The 18,673-nt window shown below is 44.2% G+C and overlaps 1 protein-coding gene across 1 annotated transcript in view; it reads right to left on the bottom strand.

Moving 5' to 3' along the window:
• Positions 1 to 18,673, bottom strand: part of LOC311137001 (reelin-like) — a 221,303-nt gene that overhangs the window by 125,481 nt on the left and 77,149 nt on the right. The window contains 1 exon segment of the mRNA XM_084171327.1: positions 9,821 to 9,959. Within this exon segment, the coding sequence (XP_084027453.1) occupies positions 9,821 to 9,959 (139 nt within the window).

Raw genomic sequence — 18,673 nt, 5'->3', positions numbered from 1 at the left:
CATCCCCATCACCAATTAAAAGCACATGTTGGTCTCACAGCTCACTCCTCTCTGTGGCTTATTGGTAATCATGATTAATATGGTGAATTACAGCAGGAACCAGCGCCAGTCACCCACTGCGTTTGGATCTAGACTTTAAATAATAACACAGTATCTGCATCCTTAATGGCACCCTGGTCTACCCCTACAGTGAGGGAAAAAAGTATTTGATCCCCTGCTGATTTTGTACGTTTGCCCACTGACAAAGACGTGATCAGTCTATAATTTTAATGGTAGGTTTATTTGAACAGTGAGAGACAGAATAACAACAACAAAATCCAGAAAAACACATGTCAAAAATGTTATTAATTGATTTGCATTTTAATGAGGGAAATAAGTATTTGACCCCTCTGCAAAACATGACTTAGTACTTGGTGGCAAAACCCTTGTTGGCAATCACAGAGGTCAGACGTTTCTTGTAGTTGGCCACCAGGTTTGCACACATCTCAGGAGGGATTTTGTCCCACTCCTCTTTGCAGATCTTCTCCAAGTTATTAAGGTTTCGAGGCTGACGTTTCGCAACTCGAACCTTCAGCTCCCTCCACAGATTTTCTATGGGATTAAGGTCTGGAGACTGGCTAGGCCACTCCAGAACCTTAATGTGCTTCTTCTTGAGCCACTCCTTTGTTGCCTTGGCCGTGTGTTTTGGGTCATTGTCATGCTGGAATACCCATCCACAACCCATTTTCAATGCCCTGGCTGAGTGAAGGAGGTTCTCACCCAAGATTTGACGGTACATGGCCCCGTCCATCGTCCCTTTGATGCGGTGAAGTTGTCCTGTCCCCCAAAGCATAATGTTTCCACCTCCATGTTTGACGGTGGGGATGGTGTTCTTGGGATCATAGGCAGCATTCCTCCTCCTCCAAACACGGCAAGTTGAGTTGATGCCAAAGAGCTCGATTTTGGTCTCATCTGACCACAACACTTTCACCCAGTTCTCCTCTGAATCATTCAGATGTTCATTGGCAAACTGTATATGTGCTTTCTTGAGCAGGGGGACCTTGCGGGCGCTGCAGGATTTCAGTCCTTCACGGCGTAGTGTGTTACCAATTGTTTTCTTGGTGACTATGGTCCCAGCTGCCTTGAGATCATTGACAAGATCCTCCCGTGTAGTTCTGGGCTGATTCCTCACCGTTCTCATGATCATTGCAACTCCACGAGGTGAGATCTTGCATGGAGCCCCAGGCAGAGGGAGATTGACAGGTCTTTTGTGTTTCTTCCATTTGCAAATAATCGCACCAACTGTTGTCACCTTCTCACCAAGCTGCTTGGCGATGGTCTTGTAGCCCATTCCAGCCTTGTGTAGGTCTACAATCTTGTCCCTGACATCCTTGGAGAGCTCTTTGGTCTTGGCCATGGTGGAGAGTTTGGAATCTGATTGATTGATTGATTCCTTCTGTGGACAGGTGTCTTTTATACAGGTAACAAGCTGAGATTAGGAGCACTCCCTATAAGAGTGTGCTCCTAATCTCAGCTCGTTACCTGTATAAATGCCACCTGGGAGCCAGAAATCTTTCTGATTGAGAAGGGGTCAAATACTTATTTCCCTCATTAAAATGCAAATCAATTTATAACATTTTTGACATGCGTTTTTTTGGATTTTTTGTTGTTATTCTGTCTCTCACTGTTCAAAAAAACCTACCATTAAAATTATAGACTGATAATTTCTTTGTCAGTGGGCAAATGTACAAAATCAGCAGGGGATCAAATACCTTTTTCCCTCACTGTAAGTATATGGGTTGTGGTCAAAAATAGTGCACTATACTGTGTAGGGAATAGGGTGCCATTTGGAATGCAACCACATTCTAATTGTCTGATTATCTTCCATGTTGAGAACCAGCTGTGGTTGTAATCAGAGAAGAGAGTGATGAGAGAGAGAAAGAAAGAGCGAGAGAGAGAGAGAGAGAGGGGGGTGGGGAGGAGAAAGAGGGAGAGGGGAGTTCAGTGTTTCCCTCTTTCTCTCATCATCTCTCTCTCATCTCCTTGAATCAAACAGCAGATGAAGCTCCAGTTAGCTATTTTCAGCTAAAATCCTCATCCTATATGTGTAGTTCTGTGTAACAGGGTTGGGGTCAGTTACATTTTAATTCAGTCAATTCAGGAAGTAAACTCCGATTCCAAATCCACATTTTCTTCATAGAAAAGCATTTGTAGGTGTGGAATCACATTTCCTCCTCCCCGCTCTGCTCCCAAATTAATTCCTTGGAAGAGCTCTTGGAGAACATCCAAATTTAATGAAGCTACCCAGAGGAGGAATTTGGGAGATGTTTCGCAAATTACCTGCTTGTTAGTACAGGATCGGGAGGAGTGGAGGAGCCTCACACACACACACACACACACACACATGCACGCACACAGGCACACGTACACACACACACACACAAACAAAAACATTAACGACCGACCTTGACAACAGTTAAGTGCTAATCAATAAATTAGCTAAACAAGCCTTAGTGTTTAAAACGACCGTGACGAGATGAAGACAGGGGAAAAAACATTACTGCTGACAATGACTATTGCTGCTACCACAATTTTACTATTAAGAAGAATGGAGTTGTTGATCCGTAGATGTTTCCATTTTGTTTTCATCTCATCTGGGATGCCATTAAGAAAGGAGAAGAGAACTAATGTGAAAAAAATTGCCTCAGAAAATTGAATTTGTTCCTTAGAGAGCTATCATTTAGAGACAAAGTGGGACAAAGAAAGGGGAGAGGGGGTAGGCTACCTATCTTCACAGGGCATGAAAAGTGCACTTGTGATTATTTGTGGTATCTGGGTTGTCAATCAAATGGTAAAAGCATATGTGGGGCCACAAACCACATATGGTCACAGAAAGAGAGATATCGACCAATCACAACCCCCTCTCCCTAGAGTATAGTGCCATTTCATTTTCTAGTGTCAGTTTAATTAAAGTAAACAGATATTTTTAATCTCAGAAGCATGGTTTATGTGTGGGGAAGGAGGGTGGGGATTACAACTGAGCAGTGCAGGGGGACTATTGATTTGTGCAGTGGAGACTCCTCAGAGGAGGAAGGGGAGGACCATCCTTCTCAGTGATTTTCAGAAGAAAAAAACCCTTCCGTCCTCCTCTGGGTACATTGACTTCAATACAAAACCTAGGAGGCTCATGGTTCTCACCCCCTTCCATAGACTTACACAGTAATTATGAAAACTTCTGGAGGACATCCTCCAACCTATCAGAGCTCTTGTAGCATGGACTGACATGTTGTCCACCCAATCAAAGGATCAGAGAATGAATATTGTACTGAATGCATAAGATACAGCTAGCTAGCACTGCAGTGCAGTCATAAAATATTGTGAGTAATTGACTCAAAGAGAGAGAAAGACAATAGTTGAACAGTTTTGAACAAATTCATTTCTTCCAAAATGAAGGAGAAGCAAGAAACAGATAGAGAGAGATTGTAATTTTCTTTCACTTTCAGTTTCACTTACTTAGCTAGCAAATGCAGCTACTCAACCACCCTGCTCAAACAGAGGGATGCTATGTTAGCTAGCTATGACTATCCAACACAACACTGGAACTCTTCCAAGTCAAGGTAAGCTTTTGGTTTTACAAATGTATTGCTACCGGGGCGCGCTGGTGTAAGTGCTAAACTGCTTACTGACTGTACACTGTAACGTTACTTCATGATTGTAGCAGGTTTACTAACGCGTTAGTTCTATTAGCTATGTTGACTATGACGTTACTTTAGCTAATATGGTGACAACTATGTAGGCTGTGTGTAGCAGTTATGATATGGTTTGTAAAGTTTTTTTTGCATAGCTGATGTGTTGTGCATTGACGTCCACAAGTGACGAAGGGAAAAGATGAGAGCAGGAGAGTGCATAGATGCGAGAAGGAATACAACGTGGCTGTTATGGAAGTGAACTGTGTTTACACGTGATCAGGGGTGTATTCATTCCACAGATTCTGTTGAAAAACATTTCTTAAATGGAACAAAACAGGGATAAACATAACAGAATTTTTCCAATAGAAACTCACGTTTGCAACTGTTGGACGATTGATTACACCCTATATCAGCTAGATGCAGGCAAAAGTGTGCAAGGCGGTATTGAATGTGTCACTGTCTGTTCATGTGTCACTGTCTGTCACCTCAAATTCTTCTCTCGACCTGTGTGCACCTACGTTGTAAACTTTCATTCATAGGCTAGGTTGTAGCAACCTCATGATTTCTGTATAGCACTTTGTGACATCTGCTGGTGTAAAAAGGGCTTTATAAATACATTTGATTGATGATGAGTATAGGGAAAATTTGAGTATCATGTAATAGCCTAAACCTATCGCTGTTACATTGAACTGGGTGAATGGAATATGACTGACAGTCATCCAATACGCTGTAATAGAAATAAGGCCATGCTCCTACAAAAGAACAATAACATTGTCCTCCCTCATCTTAAACGGCACCGACCGCCACTGCCATGGTGTCTGGGGTCAGGGTTCAGCGGTCAGGCTACTTGGGAAATAAGGCGTAATAAGTATGTATAACTTGGGGAAGGGGGAAGCACAGCAACCGGAGAAAGATATCTGGCAAGGAAATTAGGTTAGGTACAGCAAGTATTGTAAGGTGAAAGGTAATAGAAACAGTTAAAAATGAACACAGAGACAATAAAGCTATATATACAACATTCTTTAAGCTTGATCACTCCATAATTTCAGTACACACTAAACATCAATGCCTTGTTTCCACTCTTTTTCGCTCTTCTCATCCTTTGTCATTTGATGTTTGCAGTGGACCTGTGATACCACCAAAGGGCACTATCAAACAGACTTGACTTAAACAGTGTTTTAATGATGAGGAGGGAAGATCATTTAATGATTTAATGTAAATATTTAATGATTTTATGTTAAACTGACCGCAGGGGGGACTTGACTGATTGGCTTAACCAAGCAGGAAATCAATATGATTGGTTAATGCCTCAGGATATGATGAGGTCACAGGGTTAAACAGGCCACCTGTCAGCCTCTCACAATGACCTATATAACCTTTGACCGTTTAAGGAGATCATGAACATTCTGCTGTCAAATATTATGATCCAAATATTGGCAATCTGACTACCAGATGTGTAATTTGAATTAGAGAATTGAACCCTCAACCTTGGCTTTCCTAACACCACGCTCTCACCAAGTGAACGACAGAGTACCATGTTTCACCCAGCTCCGTGCTCACACAGCCCAGCCCAGACTGTAGCAGAGAACAGATGGCAGCAGCATCATCAGCACAGAATAGGATCCATTCCTTTTCAATTAGCACTAACGAGACAAACACCTGCGTGTGTGTGTGTGTGTGTGTGTGTGTGTGTGTGTGTGTGTGTGTGTGTGTGTGTAGCAACAGTCATCAACATTTTTAATAGGTTTTAAAAAAAATTCTAATAAATGCAAGAGTTGGACTATGGATAAAGATACTCCAAACTGGTTGAATTGTTAAAATCCATCAGGTATTGACTGAAATATAGCACATAAAACATTTTACTGGGATTTTGGTGAGAATTCAGGTATTCAATTTATTATAAAATGTCACTGTTTTTTTCTTAGAATATTTTGTAATAGTATCAGGTATTTCTTTTATATTTTGTGTTAAAATAAATTAAATTAAATGTGCCTCATTTGCATAAATACACATAAAAGGGTGGGACAGGACTTCAACCACAAAAACTTCCTGTCTAGGCCTTCCTGCATTAACCTGCGCTGTCTAGACTGCCTCATTAATTACTGTTGTGTTCACGTTCTGTTGCATTATTCAACAATTGTGTCAATAGCAGGATATCCTCGGATTAAAAATCAACACGCTTGGCTCTAGGTTACACCTATCTATATATACTTTACATTGTTTGCGAGATCAGACATAATATCACTATAATCCAAGTGTTCATTTTCAGAAGTAACTTTCATTTCAGTGCATCTAATTTGTTAACATTGAAACTGTATTAAATTATTATTTTGTTCAATTCCACAAAAAAAGAACACCCATCAAAATAAAGTTATCTTTCATCTCATGTAAGTGTCGAGACGCACAATGTATTCCATTGAGCCCATTGCAGCCATTACAGGGGTGTGTTTACAGGTCATTACAACCATTTCCGCGGTCGTAGCGGAAAAAAATTACAGGCACAAGCAATAGCATGAAAGAGTCGCAGGAGTAAAATTAAAGCAATCAATCTAGCGAGATTTTTTTTGTTGCTAGTGTGTGTGTGGCTGCCTTTGCCTCTAGTTCTACTTCTCCTTTATTTTACAAGTGTGTCTGATTTTGCATAAACATAAACATGTACACACACACACACAAGGTGGTAGACACACTTTTAAATTGGAACACTTATTAATATGAAAGCAAGCATGCACACACCCCTCTCCCCGGGGAGCACTTTGGGAGCAAGGCACGCATGCTGTAATCCAGCCCAGCAGATGCCTGCTTGTGTGTGTATGTGTGCACAAAAACACCCCCAACCCACACAGATAGGATGAGAAGAATTTATAGTTATTTTGTTCTACCAGCTCTCACAGTAGCACGTCAGAATTAGACGTTCATCCATGTTTCTCAAATGTCAAATTTCGAAGTGTTTAAGGTTAAGTTCAGGCATTAACTCTAAATGTTTAAGGTAAGGGTTAAGTTCAGGCATTAACTCTAAATGTTTAAGGTTAGGGTTAAGTTCAGGAATGAACTCTAAATGTTTAAGGTTAGGGTTAAGTTCAGGCATTAACTCTAAATGTTTAAGGTTAGGGTTAAGTTCAGGCATTAACTCTAAATGTTTAAGGTTAGGGTTAAGTTCAGGCATTAACTCTAAATGTTTAAGGTTAGGGTTAAGTTCAGGCATTTTGTTGCCTGCCTTATTTTCTCTTATATTAGAGAAAGCACACACATACACACAGGTCCCCTGGACCTTCTCCTACACACTTACACACAGGTCCCCTGGACCTTCTCCTACACACTCTGAGTACGCACACACGCGCACACTAATTCACACAGACGTCCTGGGGCAGACTAGGTTGCAGACTGGCTACTCTGTGTGTGTATAACTGTCTCTGTCTCTGTCTCTGTCTCTGTCTCTCTCTCTCTCTCTCTCTCTCTCTCTCTCTCTCTCTCTCTCTCTCTCTCTCTCTCTCTCTCTCTCTCTCTCTCTCTCTCTCTCTCTCTCTCTCTCTCTCTCTCTTCTTCTCCTTGTCTCCAAGGCCTCTCCTCTCCCTAAGCTGTATAATTTACAGCCAAACAGCAAACGAGTTTCCTCCACGGTAATGTCACAACACTACATCACTACTCAGTCTATCTGTCTGTCTGTCTGATGGCAATCTGTCACCAGGAACACTCATACAATATCGCCCATAAAAAAGTTACTGGCTTCATAGTAATGCATGGGAGAGGCACCTCTCCGTTGTGAAGGACACAGGGTAGGTATTACAGGGATTTAATTCACACAGTCATGGACACAGACAGACTCAGTGACCTGTGGACAGGGTGGTGCAGGGTAGGGGATAAGGGTGGAGGTGAACATTTGCAGCGAATTGAGGCATTATAGGTCCAGTAAAGTTTTGTTATCCAAATTCTGATGGGAATGGATTGAGAACCCAAGACACACCAAAAATGAACACTGAGAAAACAGATCCAAACTGTTTTGTCTGAAGTGCTATAGCGGATGACACAGAAACAATATGACAGGCGGCTGTGCCCTGTTTGACCACCTCATATCTGATACCTCCCTCATCTCAACCGAAATGACAACTCAGGGGTCTGGGACATGAGCTGATTGTCCCTGGGCCCCGGCCTGTGGAGTAGGGGGCTCGCCTGCTGCCTTTGCCCCTGCTCGGCTCACTGGACATGGGCTGTCCCATGCCAGAGACACGGGGTAGGGGTGCTGCTGGTTGAGACAGGAGCTGTAATCTGTAACCGGGTCTGGTGCTGAGAGAGCTGAGGGGTCAGACAGAGGGGTAAGTGCCTGAGTGTGTGTGTGTGTGTAGCAGTCTGGAGACTGCTGGAGTGTGACTGTCTGACTTTGATAAGGTCATCCTGCTGGGCCCCAGGCCGCTATTGTGACACACTGAGGGCCTCCTGCAAGCCCGCCTGTCATCTCTACCACTGGCACGCTGCTCTTAAAGGGATTTTAAATCTACCACACCCCCTTTGAATTAGCTGTAGACATTTAAAAATGGTATGCTACTTATCCTTTTCTCTATAAAATGTCTTACACAACTACCTACATTTGTTTTTATCCCCATCACTTTACACATTTATTTTTGGATTCCACCCCTGTAAACGCCTGATGACGCACGAGTGGAGAAAGAGAGTCTTCATACAAGCGCATTTGTTTCCACGTTTCCTCTCCTGGCGCCGCTCCTCGATTACCTTTGACCTTTTTCAAAAGCAGGCGAGGATAGGGCGGATTCTCCCAGAGCGTTGCAGAAACAGATGGAAAAGTTGAGGAAGACAGAAAGAGATGGAGAGGTAGTTGTAGTTATACAGACATCGAGAGAAAAGGTGAGAAAGAAAGAGAGAGAAAGAGAGCAAGAAAGAGAGAGAAAGGGCGAGATATAGAAACATTGTGAAAGAGAAAGAGAGAAAGAAAGGAAAGAGAGAGGAAGTGAGCTCGATCAAGCATAAATAAATATGTCAGCTAGTCCACAGGTCTTAGGTGGTAGGTAGATAGTGAGGTACTGAGGGAGGTAGTGAGACATCAGGGCTGGCTCTTTAACTCCAGACAGCATCTATCATGGCCCAGTCCCCTAACTCCCCTCAGAGTCCAGAGCACACAGTTAGACAGCTAAATCACCTCTCCTCCCTGTCCCTGACCAGCAGTGTACCTCAGACTGCCCATCGTAACGAGGTAAGAGAGACATTGTTATGGGGAGACAAACACAGTCAACTGGCCCCTCTCAGCAGCTAACATGAGCTCTTAGTGGCTAACAGACTGTTCAGAGTCCCAGTAGAGCTATGATCACCCTGCTGTCATCCTGCTGTCATGGCTCTATTGCTATATAACGGCATATCAATTCCTCTCTGACAGAGAGTCCATGTCTGTGTCCCTAATGGCACCATATTCCCTACATAAGGCACTGCTTTTAACCAGAGCCCTGGTCGAAAGTAGTGCACTACATAGAAAACAGTGTGCCATTTGGGACATAGAACATTCCAGAGCTGTTATATGGCAGGTGTGTCCCAGTAGGAAGGGTGATGGTGGAACAATCTATGAGGAAACTAGGCCAAACACACACAGCCAGACCACTGAATCAAAGGATGGAGACCTTTCCATCTCCCCCTACAGGATGCGGGCGGGAACAAACACACACTGCACCTGTCCTGTTGTGAGGCCATGTAAGGCCAGGGAAGGACACACACAAACACTGCTGTCAAACACACACTCACACATCCTGACACACACCCTGATGTCCTCTGTCCCAATCCCTGTTTCCTGTCCCCATGATGCAGTCGGATCAGGATAAGCCTCTCTTCCTGTCTGACAGGATATGGCTGGAGAGAGAAGGGCCATCCCGCTACTGAGGCTAGCAGGTCACTGTAGTTAGCAGGTCACTTTAGGAATGCATTAGGTAATAGATTCTATTCATGGATTCTCGTAGTAAGGATATGTACCCTTTTGTTTCTATACTGTTTTAAAACTCCACAAACTCAACTAAAAAGTTATTTCATGACCAACAAAATACTATTCTGTCTGTTTGGCAAGACTACTTGAAGCCTTTGTCAGCCCTATATAAAGCTGTCATATGGTCAAAATATGTGTAAAAGTCCTATCAACTGATGTGTGGTACAGTACTTACAGGAAGTTGACACAGCCGGTGCTGGGCGGGGGAGCGATCCAGACGAAGCTGAGACTGGTGGAGGGCTGGTGGCTGACATGAGATGCCACGACACTACACACAAACTGAGTCCTAAACTGACGCTGCTCCGGCATCACACCTGAGGGAAGTACAGAGACAGAGAGAGAGAGCGAGAGAGATCGATAGAGAGAAGTTGAAAGAGAAAGAGAGAGAGAGAGAGAGAGAGAGAGAGAGAGAGAGAGAGGAGGCATAGAGCATTAGTGACAGATGGAAGCCTTCAGTGAAAATGTGCTGTTTTGTGTTTGAGGTGGATTGGGGCTTGTTAGGAAGTGTTGTGCACACATCCAGTAACTTTCAGGTGTGTAGGATACAAAAAGTAAAGTCATGAAATAAATAAAATACAATGCTCCCACAGTTTACTAAATGCAATGTTTTCATCAGGCTGGTGGACTGGTGCCTGTCCAGTGGCACACAGAGGAGACTAAAGACGCTCCGAGGAGAGGAGCCAGGTGGAACTACAAGATGTATGGGTCAGCTGGCAGGGAGCAGGGTGACAGTAATCAGCAGCGCACCACTCCTTCATCTCTGCACCGCTGCTCTGACATCCTCCTCCCTCCATCCCTCCATCCCTCCCTCTTTTCCTCCCTCCTTCCCTCCCATCCTGTCTCACTCCTTTCTTCCCTCCCTCATCTCCGCACTGCTGCCCTGACAATCGCTGCATCTTTTTCATCCTCCGTCCCTCCCTCCTTCCTCCATCCCTCCCTACTGATGCCTTGACAATCTGCTCACACTCAGTCCTCCATCCCTTCGTGACACGGTGTAATGGTGCTCTTATTAATGACAGCCCGTGCCAGGAGATGATTTCATCAGTGGAATGACATCATGTCACATAATCTTTCTTTCATTAGAGACCACAGGGAGTGATCAGAATGTCACAGAGGGCAAACGGAACACAGCCAGGTCAACAGAACGCAATAGCCTAAGACAGACAAAAGCTTGAGGCAATAAGCCATTCAGTACTGTTGTGACTTTGGCTATGGATATTCAAGATCATATACTGATTAATTACTGGAATAATTAATTGATCTAATTTATTTAATTAATTTGGTTATCCTATTCCAATTAATCTAAGAGTGGCGCCAATAAGGGTAGGATTATATAGAGAGACCCTTGAATTAACTCTATCAGTAGTTATCATTAACCGTTATACTATTAATCCCTTATCAACAATAGTCTTAATCAACAGTCAATTTACTATATTCTCATTCTGAACAGTCGTTGTGAAACTTCAAGAACCCAATCACTTGCAAATGAAGTCAATGCCACAAATAATTCATTCAAGGTTTTATTTACTAGACTAAATAAGTTGGAAATTGAGATAGTTAACAGATACAATAGAGGCAGTGTGTAACGGAATACAGTACAGTTATTGAGGTGAGAATCTCCACAGATCACTATAAATGAACTTCCGTACTCAACTCAGCAAATACAACAGTATATTTATTCACAAGACTTTAGAGGACAAGACGGTTTTATCAATTGAGAGGGAAATATGAGAGGCTCCACCAACACAGGCTTTCACAACCGTGAAATTATAATGATAGGTTAATCAACCAGGAATCGCCAGTGGGCTAGGCTATCAGTTCGCATCCAAATGTGGACAATTCAGAGACAGTATTGATCATGGGGTTGGTAAATTAGACTTGCCATCTTACAACTACTCAATAACTTCCAGCCACGTTACATAATGCCACTTTCATAGAATAGGGAGGATGGGATTCCATCAGAATGGGAGCTGAAGGCCAGCGGCCCGGAAAAAAGCCAAAGAAGTAATACACACGTCTTCCTCTCTTTGTTCTCAGTTCCCAGTCCAGGAAAGTTAAGTCTATTAGAGTTGATTTCATTATTTACTCTGATCCCCGGGATATATTTCGAACCCAGTCTGTTGGTCTTGAATGAGCAACAGTGCGCTCCGCAGGGTCCTCTCGTAGGATAAGGCTTCCTCGATCGGTGTTATGGTTTCCAAGGAGATGTGATCATTTGTCCAACGGGCATGGCGTCGCCTTGCGGAACTTGATCTCCAGTCTGTTTAGTAAGTTCTCTAATTTATAGGGAGACTCACAGAAGGTGGGCTCTAATGACCAGACAGTGTGACACAGGAACGCCCCATTGGTTCTAAGAACTCAACACATTTAATGTCCATATGAGATAAACTTGAGATTTCCTCATAAGTGTTCACAGAATGTTTTTTTTTCTGCACAGAGAACAGTTTCACCATCTTTAACATCAAATACATAGCCTGTACGAACATGACCATGGTTCCTTTACACACTTTGTATGTTACAGCAAAATCTACATTATACTTATTTTATGACACATGTGAGTCGTAAAAGACGGTCGGCTCCTTGTCTCCTGCCCTCCACAGGCCATTCAGAGTTATAAAGGGAGAGCAGTGTATTTGTCTTGTGATAGGCTTGAAGGGGGTGCCGTCAAATACGGAAGTGTAAATCTTGGCCTGGAATGTGGTAGTCTGTTGTCAATCACCCACTTTACCCCCCGTTGTGGGTTCTCGTAGCAACAGTACTGTATGTTTGATCTATTCAAACAATTAACTTTGATCAATGGATGGGGAAGTGCACTGATTTGAGATACAATCATATACAGTTTACTGATGACACAATCCTTACTTCTGAATGCAAAACGATCTCTATTAAGTAAACACAGATCAAACACTCTCAGGTACACACAATAAACTCATTCAGTGCACTATTTAATGATATAAGTGTGTATAAATCATGGCCAGGGTGAGGCAAGAAAGCAGAGCAGGGGTGATTGGAAAGCAGCTTTTCCATTAGTGTGTGATTACATCTCAGTCCGTTATTACACACTGAACAGCTCCTAACAGCCTGGCACATGGTAACAGCCCTGTATACTGACACCTCCTAAATCACACCCTCCTTTCACCACACACACACACACACACACACACACACACACACACACACACACACACACACACACACACACACACACACACACACACACACACACACACAACACACACACACACACACAGGTAATCTCTTTGACACACACACACAGATTTTGAGACTATGCACTGAAAGAAAATTACACATTACAATGTCTCTCTCACATACATGCACATACACACAAAAACCTACACAGGCATAAGGCTGGGGTAAGGCTCTTTCAGTGAAAAATGCTGCACCCTGTCTTTAATTTCAAAAGAGAGGGATAGGCCTTGGAGAAAAGGTAACGCATTCTTTCACATTCCTATGCTCATACACACATCACTCTCAGAAATATTCCCCTGCTGTCACATGCCATGCAATTATGGCCCAGTCAAAGCAATAGCTTTAGCAAAAGTGTCCAATTTTGCACCAGGGCTATGTAAGTGCTGTGCGTGTGCGTGTGTGTATGTGTCTCCGCTACTCCACGGGGCATTTTGAGGCTCCCCACAGAGGTGCATAATACAGGCTTAGCTCCCATCGCCACGGTAACACAATCTAGCGAACGCCGGAGTTCAGAGAGGTGAGGGAAATGGGGTAACCCAGCTAGCACATTTGGTTTCTTGGAAGTTGTGGGAACGTACGTTTTTGGTTTGATATTGGTTCTGGGAACGAAGCCATACGTTTCCAGCCCAGTAAAACTGAACGTTTTGAGAATAGAAGTGAATTTTTAGTTTAATGTTCTTTGAATGTTACTAATGTTTTCTTATGTTTTTATGGAACGTTTTCTTAATGTTCTGAGAACATGACATTAAATAGAACCATGAGGAAACCTGCAGAAAACGTTATGCTGAAGTGTTGAAATTCCCACAGGAGAACATTGTTTCTTAACGTTCTCTGAACTACTTGAGAACATTCCCAATGTCAAACCAGTTGGAGAACATTCCTAGAACATTATGAAACATTTAATTAAATGTAACCATGTTTTAACTTTTAAGAAAAGTTCTGTTAAAGTAATGAAATACCAAGAAAATAACTTTATTTTGTCATGTTCCTTAAATGTGCTTAGAATGTTCCAAAGCCAAGGAACTATCCTGCACCATTCCCAGAACGTTGTTGGAAGGTTGTATGCAAAATAACCATGGGAGAGAGACAGACACACACACACACACGCACACGCACACGCACACGCACACGCACACGCACAGACAGACCCCACAGACACACACACACAGACATGATAGACACAGAGATGTGACAGATACAGAGAGGAGTCGTCAACATGTCCACCATACCGGTATGTTTAGATAATCACATCTGTTGAATATGTTTGATATATAAATCAAAGAAAATTGCTGTATGATAATTAACCATTTGTACTGTATAACCCCAACATGTAAGTACACTATGGCTTTGTAGTATTTTATTATGATTTCACAAAGACCAAATAACTATCTCTCTTATTCTGTCTCTCTGAGTCGTTCCCCCTCTCCCCGGACCGACAGACAGACGCAGGCATCGCATCGCAGAGCTCTTTGTTTTCTGCTTGTTGCTTAACTGAAGCATTTGGGATTTGGATTCCCATTGAATAATAGTGATTATTTTTCTTCTCCTGGACATGAAAGGAATATTTCTTCTATTTTACATTTTACGCCTGAGTGTATTTTGCAAACGGGGAATAGAAATTGGGAGAGTGATTTCGAGGGTGTGTGTGTGAGCGAGTCCCAATACAGCTGTGTCCTGGAGTGCATCACTCAGCCTTTTCATCTTCACCCTTCCCTAACCACTACACTCCTTTTTCTCTCTGTCCCTCCCTTCCTCTCTCTACTTCTTTCTGTCTCTGGTGTTCTCTCTCTCTCTCTCTCTCTCTCTCTCTCTCTCTCTCCAGCTCTCTCTGGTGTCCCCCATCTCTCTCTCTATATATTTATTTTATACATTAATTCATTCCCCTGTTTGTTTGAGAGAGTGAATCTCTTAAGTCCTGTGCGGTTCTATCTAAGACACACATTGCTTTCTTGGTTTCCCTACACGCACAGATCGACAGACCCCAGATATATGTTTTTTTTCTCAATAGTGGATGCTCCATCCAGTACGGTGCAAATATTTGTATTCATGGGATATACTGTACTGCACTGTATTTTTCCACTCCTCAGTTTGTATACGATGTGGTTGTAGAACTGTTCATATGGACCAGTGTTTCCCAACTCTAGTCCTCCAGTACCCCCAACTGCGCACATTGTTGTTGTAGCCCTGGACAAGCACACCTGATTCAACTTGTCAACTAATCATCAAGCCCTTAATTTATTGAATCAGGTGAGTTTGTCAGGTGCTACTGCTCGTCTAACTGGGACAGAATCAACAGATTCAACAGCACTCAGGGCCATAACTAACAGTCTGATTGGACAGCAATGTCTAGTTGTTGATGTCGAGGGTTCAAATGCCACTGGTACTTAACATGCATCATTTAATGTTGCATGTTAGATTAGAGTCCCTAATTCAACTAGCAGCCAGAAGAGTACCTAAGGGGGTGTTGTTCCCCCTCCTCCCCTTCTCCTCCTTTCTTTTATAGGCAGATTGGGCTGTTATGAGCTGTCTGCTATGATTAATGACATAGAATGATGACCTGCTCACTCCCATGGTATGACTGAGACATGGCTTGCTGCACAATTATGAATACACACAGAGACACATGGAGATACGCACACAGTCTAACCAGAGACATGGGGATGAAAATGGGTGTGTGCTGGCGGTTGGTTGATTGACACCACTAGTCTTGAGGGTTTGAGGAAATAACGTTGGAGGCTAAATGGAGACAATGGGACATTGTTGATTCATATTTGCATAATGACTTTCCCCTTATCTTGTTCTTCATCCATCTGTTTCTCTATTCTGCTATAATGCTGCTTAATGTCCAAAGTAACAGTCTGTAGCACTGCGTTTTTTTAACTTTCACATCAACCTCTCACTCATCCTTTACTCATGAGGCTCTTGTGAGTGGTTCACACTCAATTAGAAGCTAATTCTCCCCATTGGAACAGATGGGCTATCAGTGGCACAGCCTGGCAGCACGTTTTCCCAGTGAAGTGCCAGTGTGTCCCAGACTGACAATGGTCATTAGCAGAGCAAAGTGAGGCTGTGTGGCAGTAGCATGGAATCCACACTGATACGCTCCGTGACACCAAGGGAAACAATGGAGAAACTGAGCATTCAGTTTGGATTCCAGGCTAAGGGATCAACAGAGGACCATTATGACTGAAAATCACAGATCATATTAATTTAGGATGCATCATTCAGGATTTATACATTGTCCATTATCATTGGACATCTGGTCAATGTCAAAAAGCTATCAGGGCTCTGCATTGACCCGAAAACGTCCTTTAACTTCTGGTTATGAATATAACATGGAAAAATTGAAAACAGCTGAACAACTTTCGTTTAGCTAAATAACCTTCTATATAAACTATAATGATTTTGCTCAAAAAATATACACTACTACTACTACTAGTATTTGTTTTTTAGGGGGTAGATCAGCTTTAATATTGCAAATAGATTGTGGCTTCCATCAACGTAATTGTCTGCATCATTTCCAATCCCCAAAATATATTTTTTATACATATAAGAAATATATACAGTACCAGTCAAACGTTTGGACACACCTACTCATTCAAGGGTTTTGATTTATTTGTACTCTTTTCCACATTGTAGAATAATAGTGAAGACATCAAAACTATGAAATAACATATATGGAATCATGTAGTAACCAAAAAAGTGTTATAATATAATAGATTTTAGATTTTAGATTCTTCAAAGTAGCCACCCTTTGCCTTGATGACGGCTTTGCACACTCTCAACCAGCTTCACCTGGAATGCTTTTCCAACAGTCTTGAAGGAGTTCCCAAATATGCTGAGCACTTGTTGGCTTTTTTTCCTTCACTCTGCGGTCCAACTCATCCCAAACCATCTCAGTTGGGTTGAGGTTGGGTGATTGTGGAGGCCAGGTCATCTGATGCTGCACTCCATCACTCTCCTTCTTGGTCAAATAGCCCTTACACAGCCTGGAGGTGTGTTGGGTCATTGTCTGTTACAGGAGGGTGTCGCAGTTCCGGAGCAATCCACTAGGTGTCCTCCTCCGACAACCTTAGGCACCTTCTCACTCACAGTCTGGACTAATCATGATCCTATTGGTGTCACCTGTGTCTACCTGTTCACCTGTGTATTTATGCACTCACTTCCCTGTGTTCCCTTGCTCAGTTTTCTCTGCTAGTTTCTCAATGCTCAGCAGTACTAATCAGTGTCTGATCGGAGAAGTGTTCTCCCTGTTTCTTTATTATTTCAGTCGTAGTTACTATTTCGTATTTTGGCTGTCAACCTGTTTTTGGAGATGTATTTGCTCCACCTTTCTGTTATCGTGTTAAGTCCGTTGTTTTGTATTCTGGCTTCGGGACCACCAGTAAAGATCCTTGTTTCACCATCTCTGCCTACCGCCTACTGTCTATCCTGCACTGCACCTGGGTCACACCTCACAGAAAACTGAGCCAATATGTACCCAGCGGAGGCAGCACAGTATCGGAGCGCATTGGCAACGCAGGGAGCTATGCTGAACCAACACGACCGCAGCCTGCAGCAGATCACGGAGAATCCCCACCAGCTGACGATCGCCGTGCAGTGCCGGCATCTCCAGTCTCGCCTGCGACATCGTGGGAACCCCACTTACCACCTCCGGAGAGGTATGACGGACATCCAGAGGGCTGCAGGGAATTCCTCACCCTGTGTTCCCTGGTATTCAGCCTACAACCCTCCTCCTTCCCAACGGAGCAGGGCCGGGTGGCCTACATCATCACTCTGTTGACGGGTCGGGCCCTTTCCTGGGCTACCGCGGAGTAGGAGAGCCAAACTCCGGCATGCTCCGACTCCTACCAATTCACCCGGGAGCTATGCAAGGTGTTCGACACCTCTCAAGTGGTGTCGTGGCACGAGGCCGGGAGGAGGCTCACGGCCTGTCGGCAGGGTGACCGTTAGGTGGCGGACTACTCCGTGGAGTTCCGAACCCTGCCTCGAGAAGCAGGATGGGAGGAGGCCGCCCTGGTCGTCCTTTACGCGCAGGGGCTATAGGAGGGGATGAAGGATGAACTCTCCTTCAGGGAGCTGCCTGAGCGACTGCGCCCTCTCACGACACAATTGGCGTCGTGAGAGGGCGCACGAGAGAGGGATGACGCAAGGCGTGCCTCCACGTCCCGCTATAAGCCCGGAGGTTTTCCGCTGATTCAGGGAGGAGACGCCTCAGGAGGAGGCTATGCAGCTGGTTGCAGCGCTTGTCCAGGATGGAGAGGCAGAGGCATCTGCGACAGGGATGTTACCTGTATTGCGGCCAGGCAGGTCACCACTGCGACTCATGCTCGGAGAAGCCGGGAAACGGGAGGGCTCGCTAGTATCGGGAGGGGTGCTAGCGAGCCGGAACCAAAACCCAAACTCCAGAGCCTCCCGGACCTTTCTCCCAGTCAGGGTTCAGTGGGCCCGTGCTGCGTGTCGGCCGCATGCACTGGTGGATTCTGGGACACGATGGACGCGGGGCTGGCCCAAGGGTGGAGCGTTCCGTTACTCTCCGAGCCGGTTCCGGTCATGGGCCTGGATGGCCAGCCGTTGGGTCGGGCTTCATCACCCAGCGCACTGTCCCCGTGTGTGTCCAGGTGGCAGGGGGGCTATGGGAGTTTTTCATTGTGGACTCTCCGGAGTGTCCCCTCATTCTCGGGCACCCCTGGCTGGTCGCCCATAAACCCCGGATAGACTGGTCCATGAAGCGGCTCATCCTGGAGGGAGGCTCCGCCCCCATCCTGTTCCGGTCTCCACCGACCACTCATCAGCCCAAACCACCATCCCAGACCAC

This window comes from Coregonus lavaretus (genome assembly GCF_964263955.1).
Source record: "Coregonus lavaretus genome assembly, chromosome: 11".
Classification (NCBI taxonomy): domain Eukaryota; kingdom Metazoa; phylum Chordata; class Actinopteri; order Salmoniformes; family Salmonidae; genus Coregonus; species Coregonus lavaretus.
This window is presented reverse-complemented; position numbering and strand designations above follow the sequence as displayed.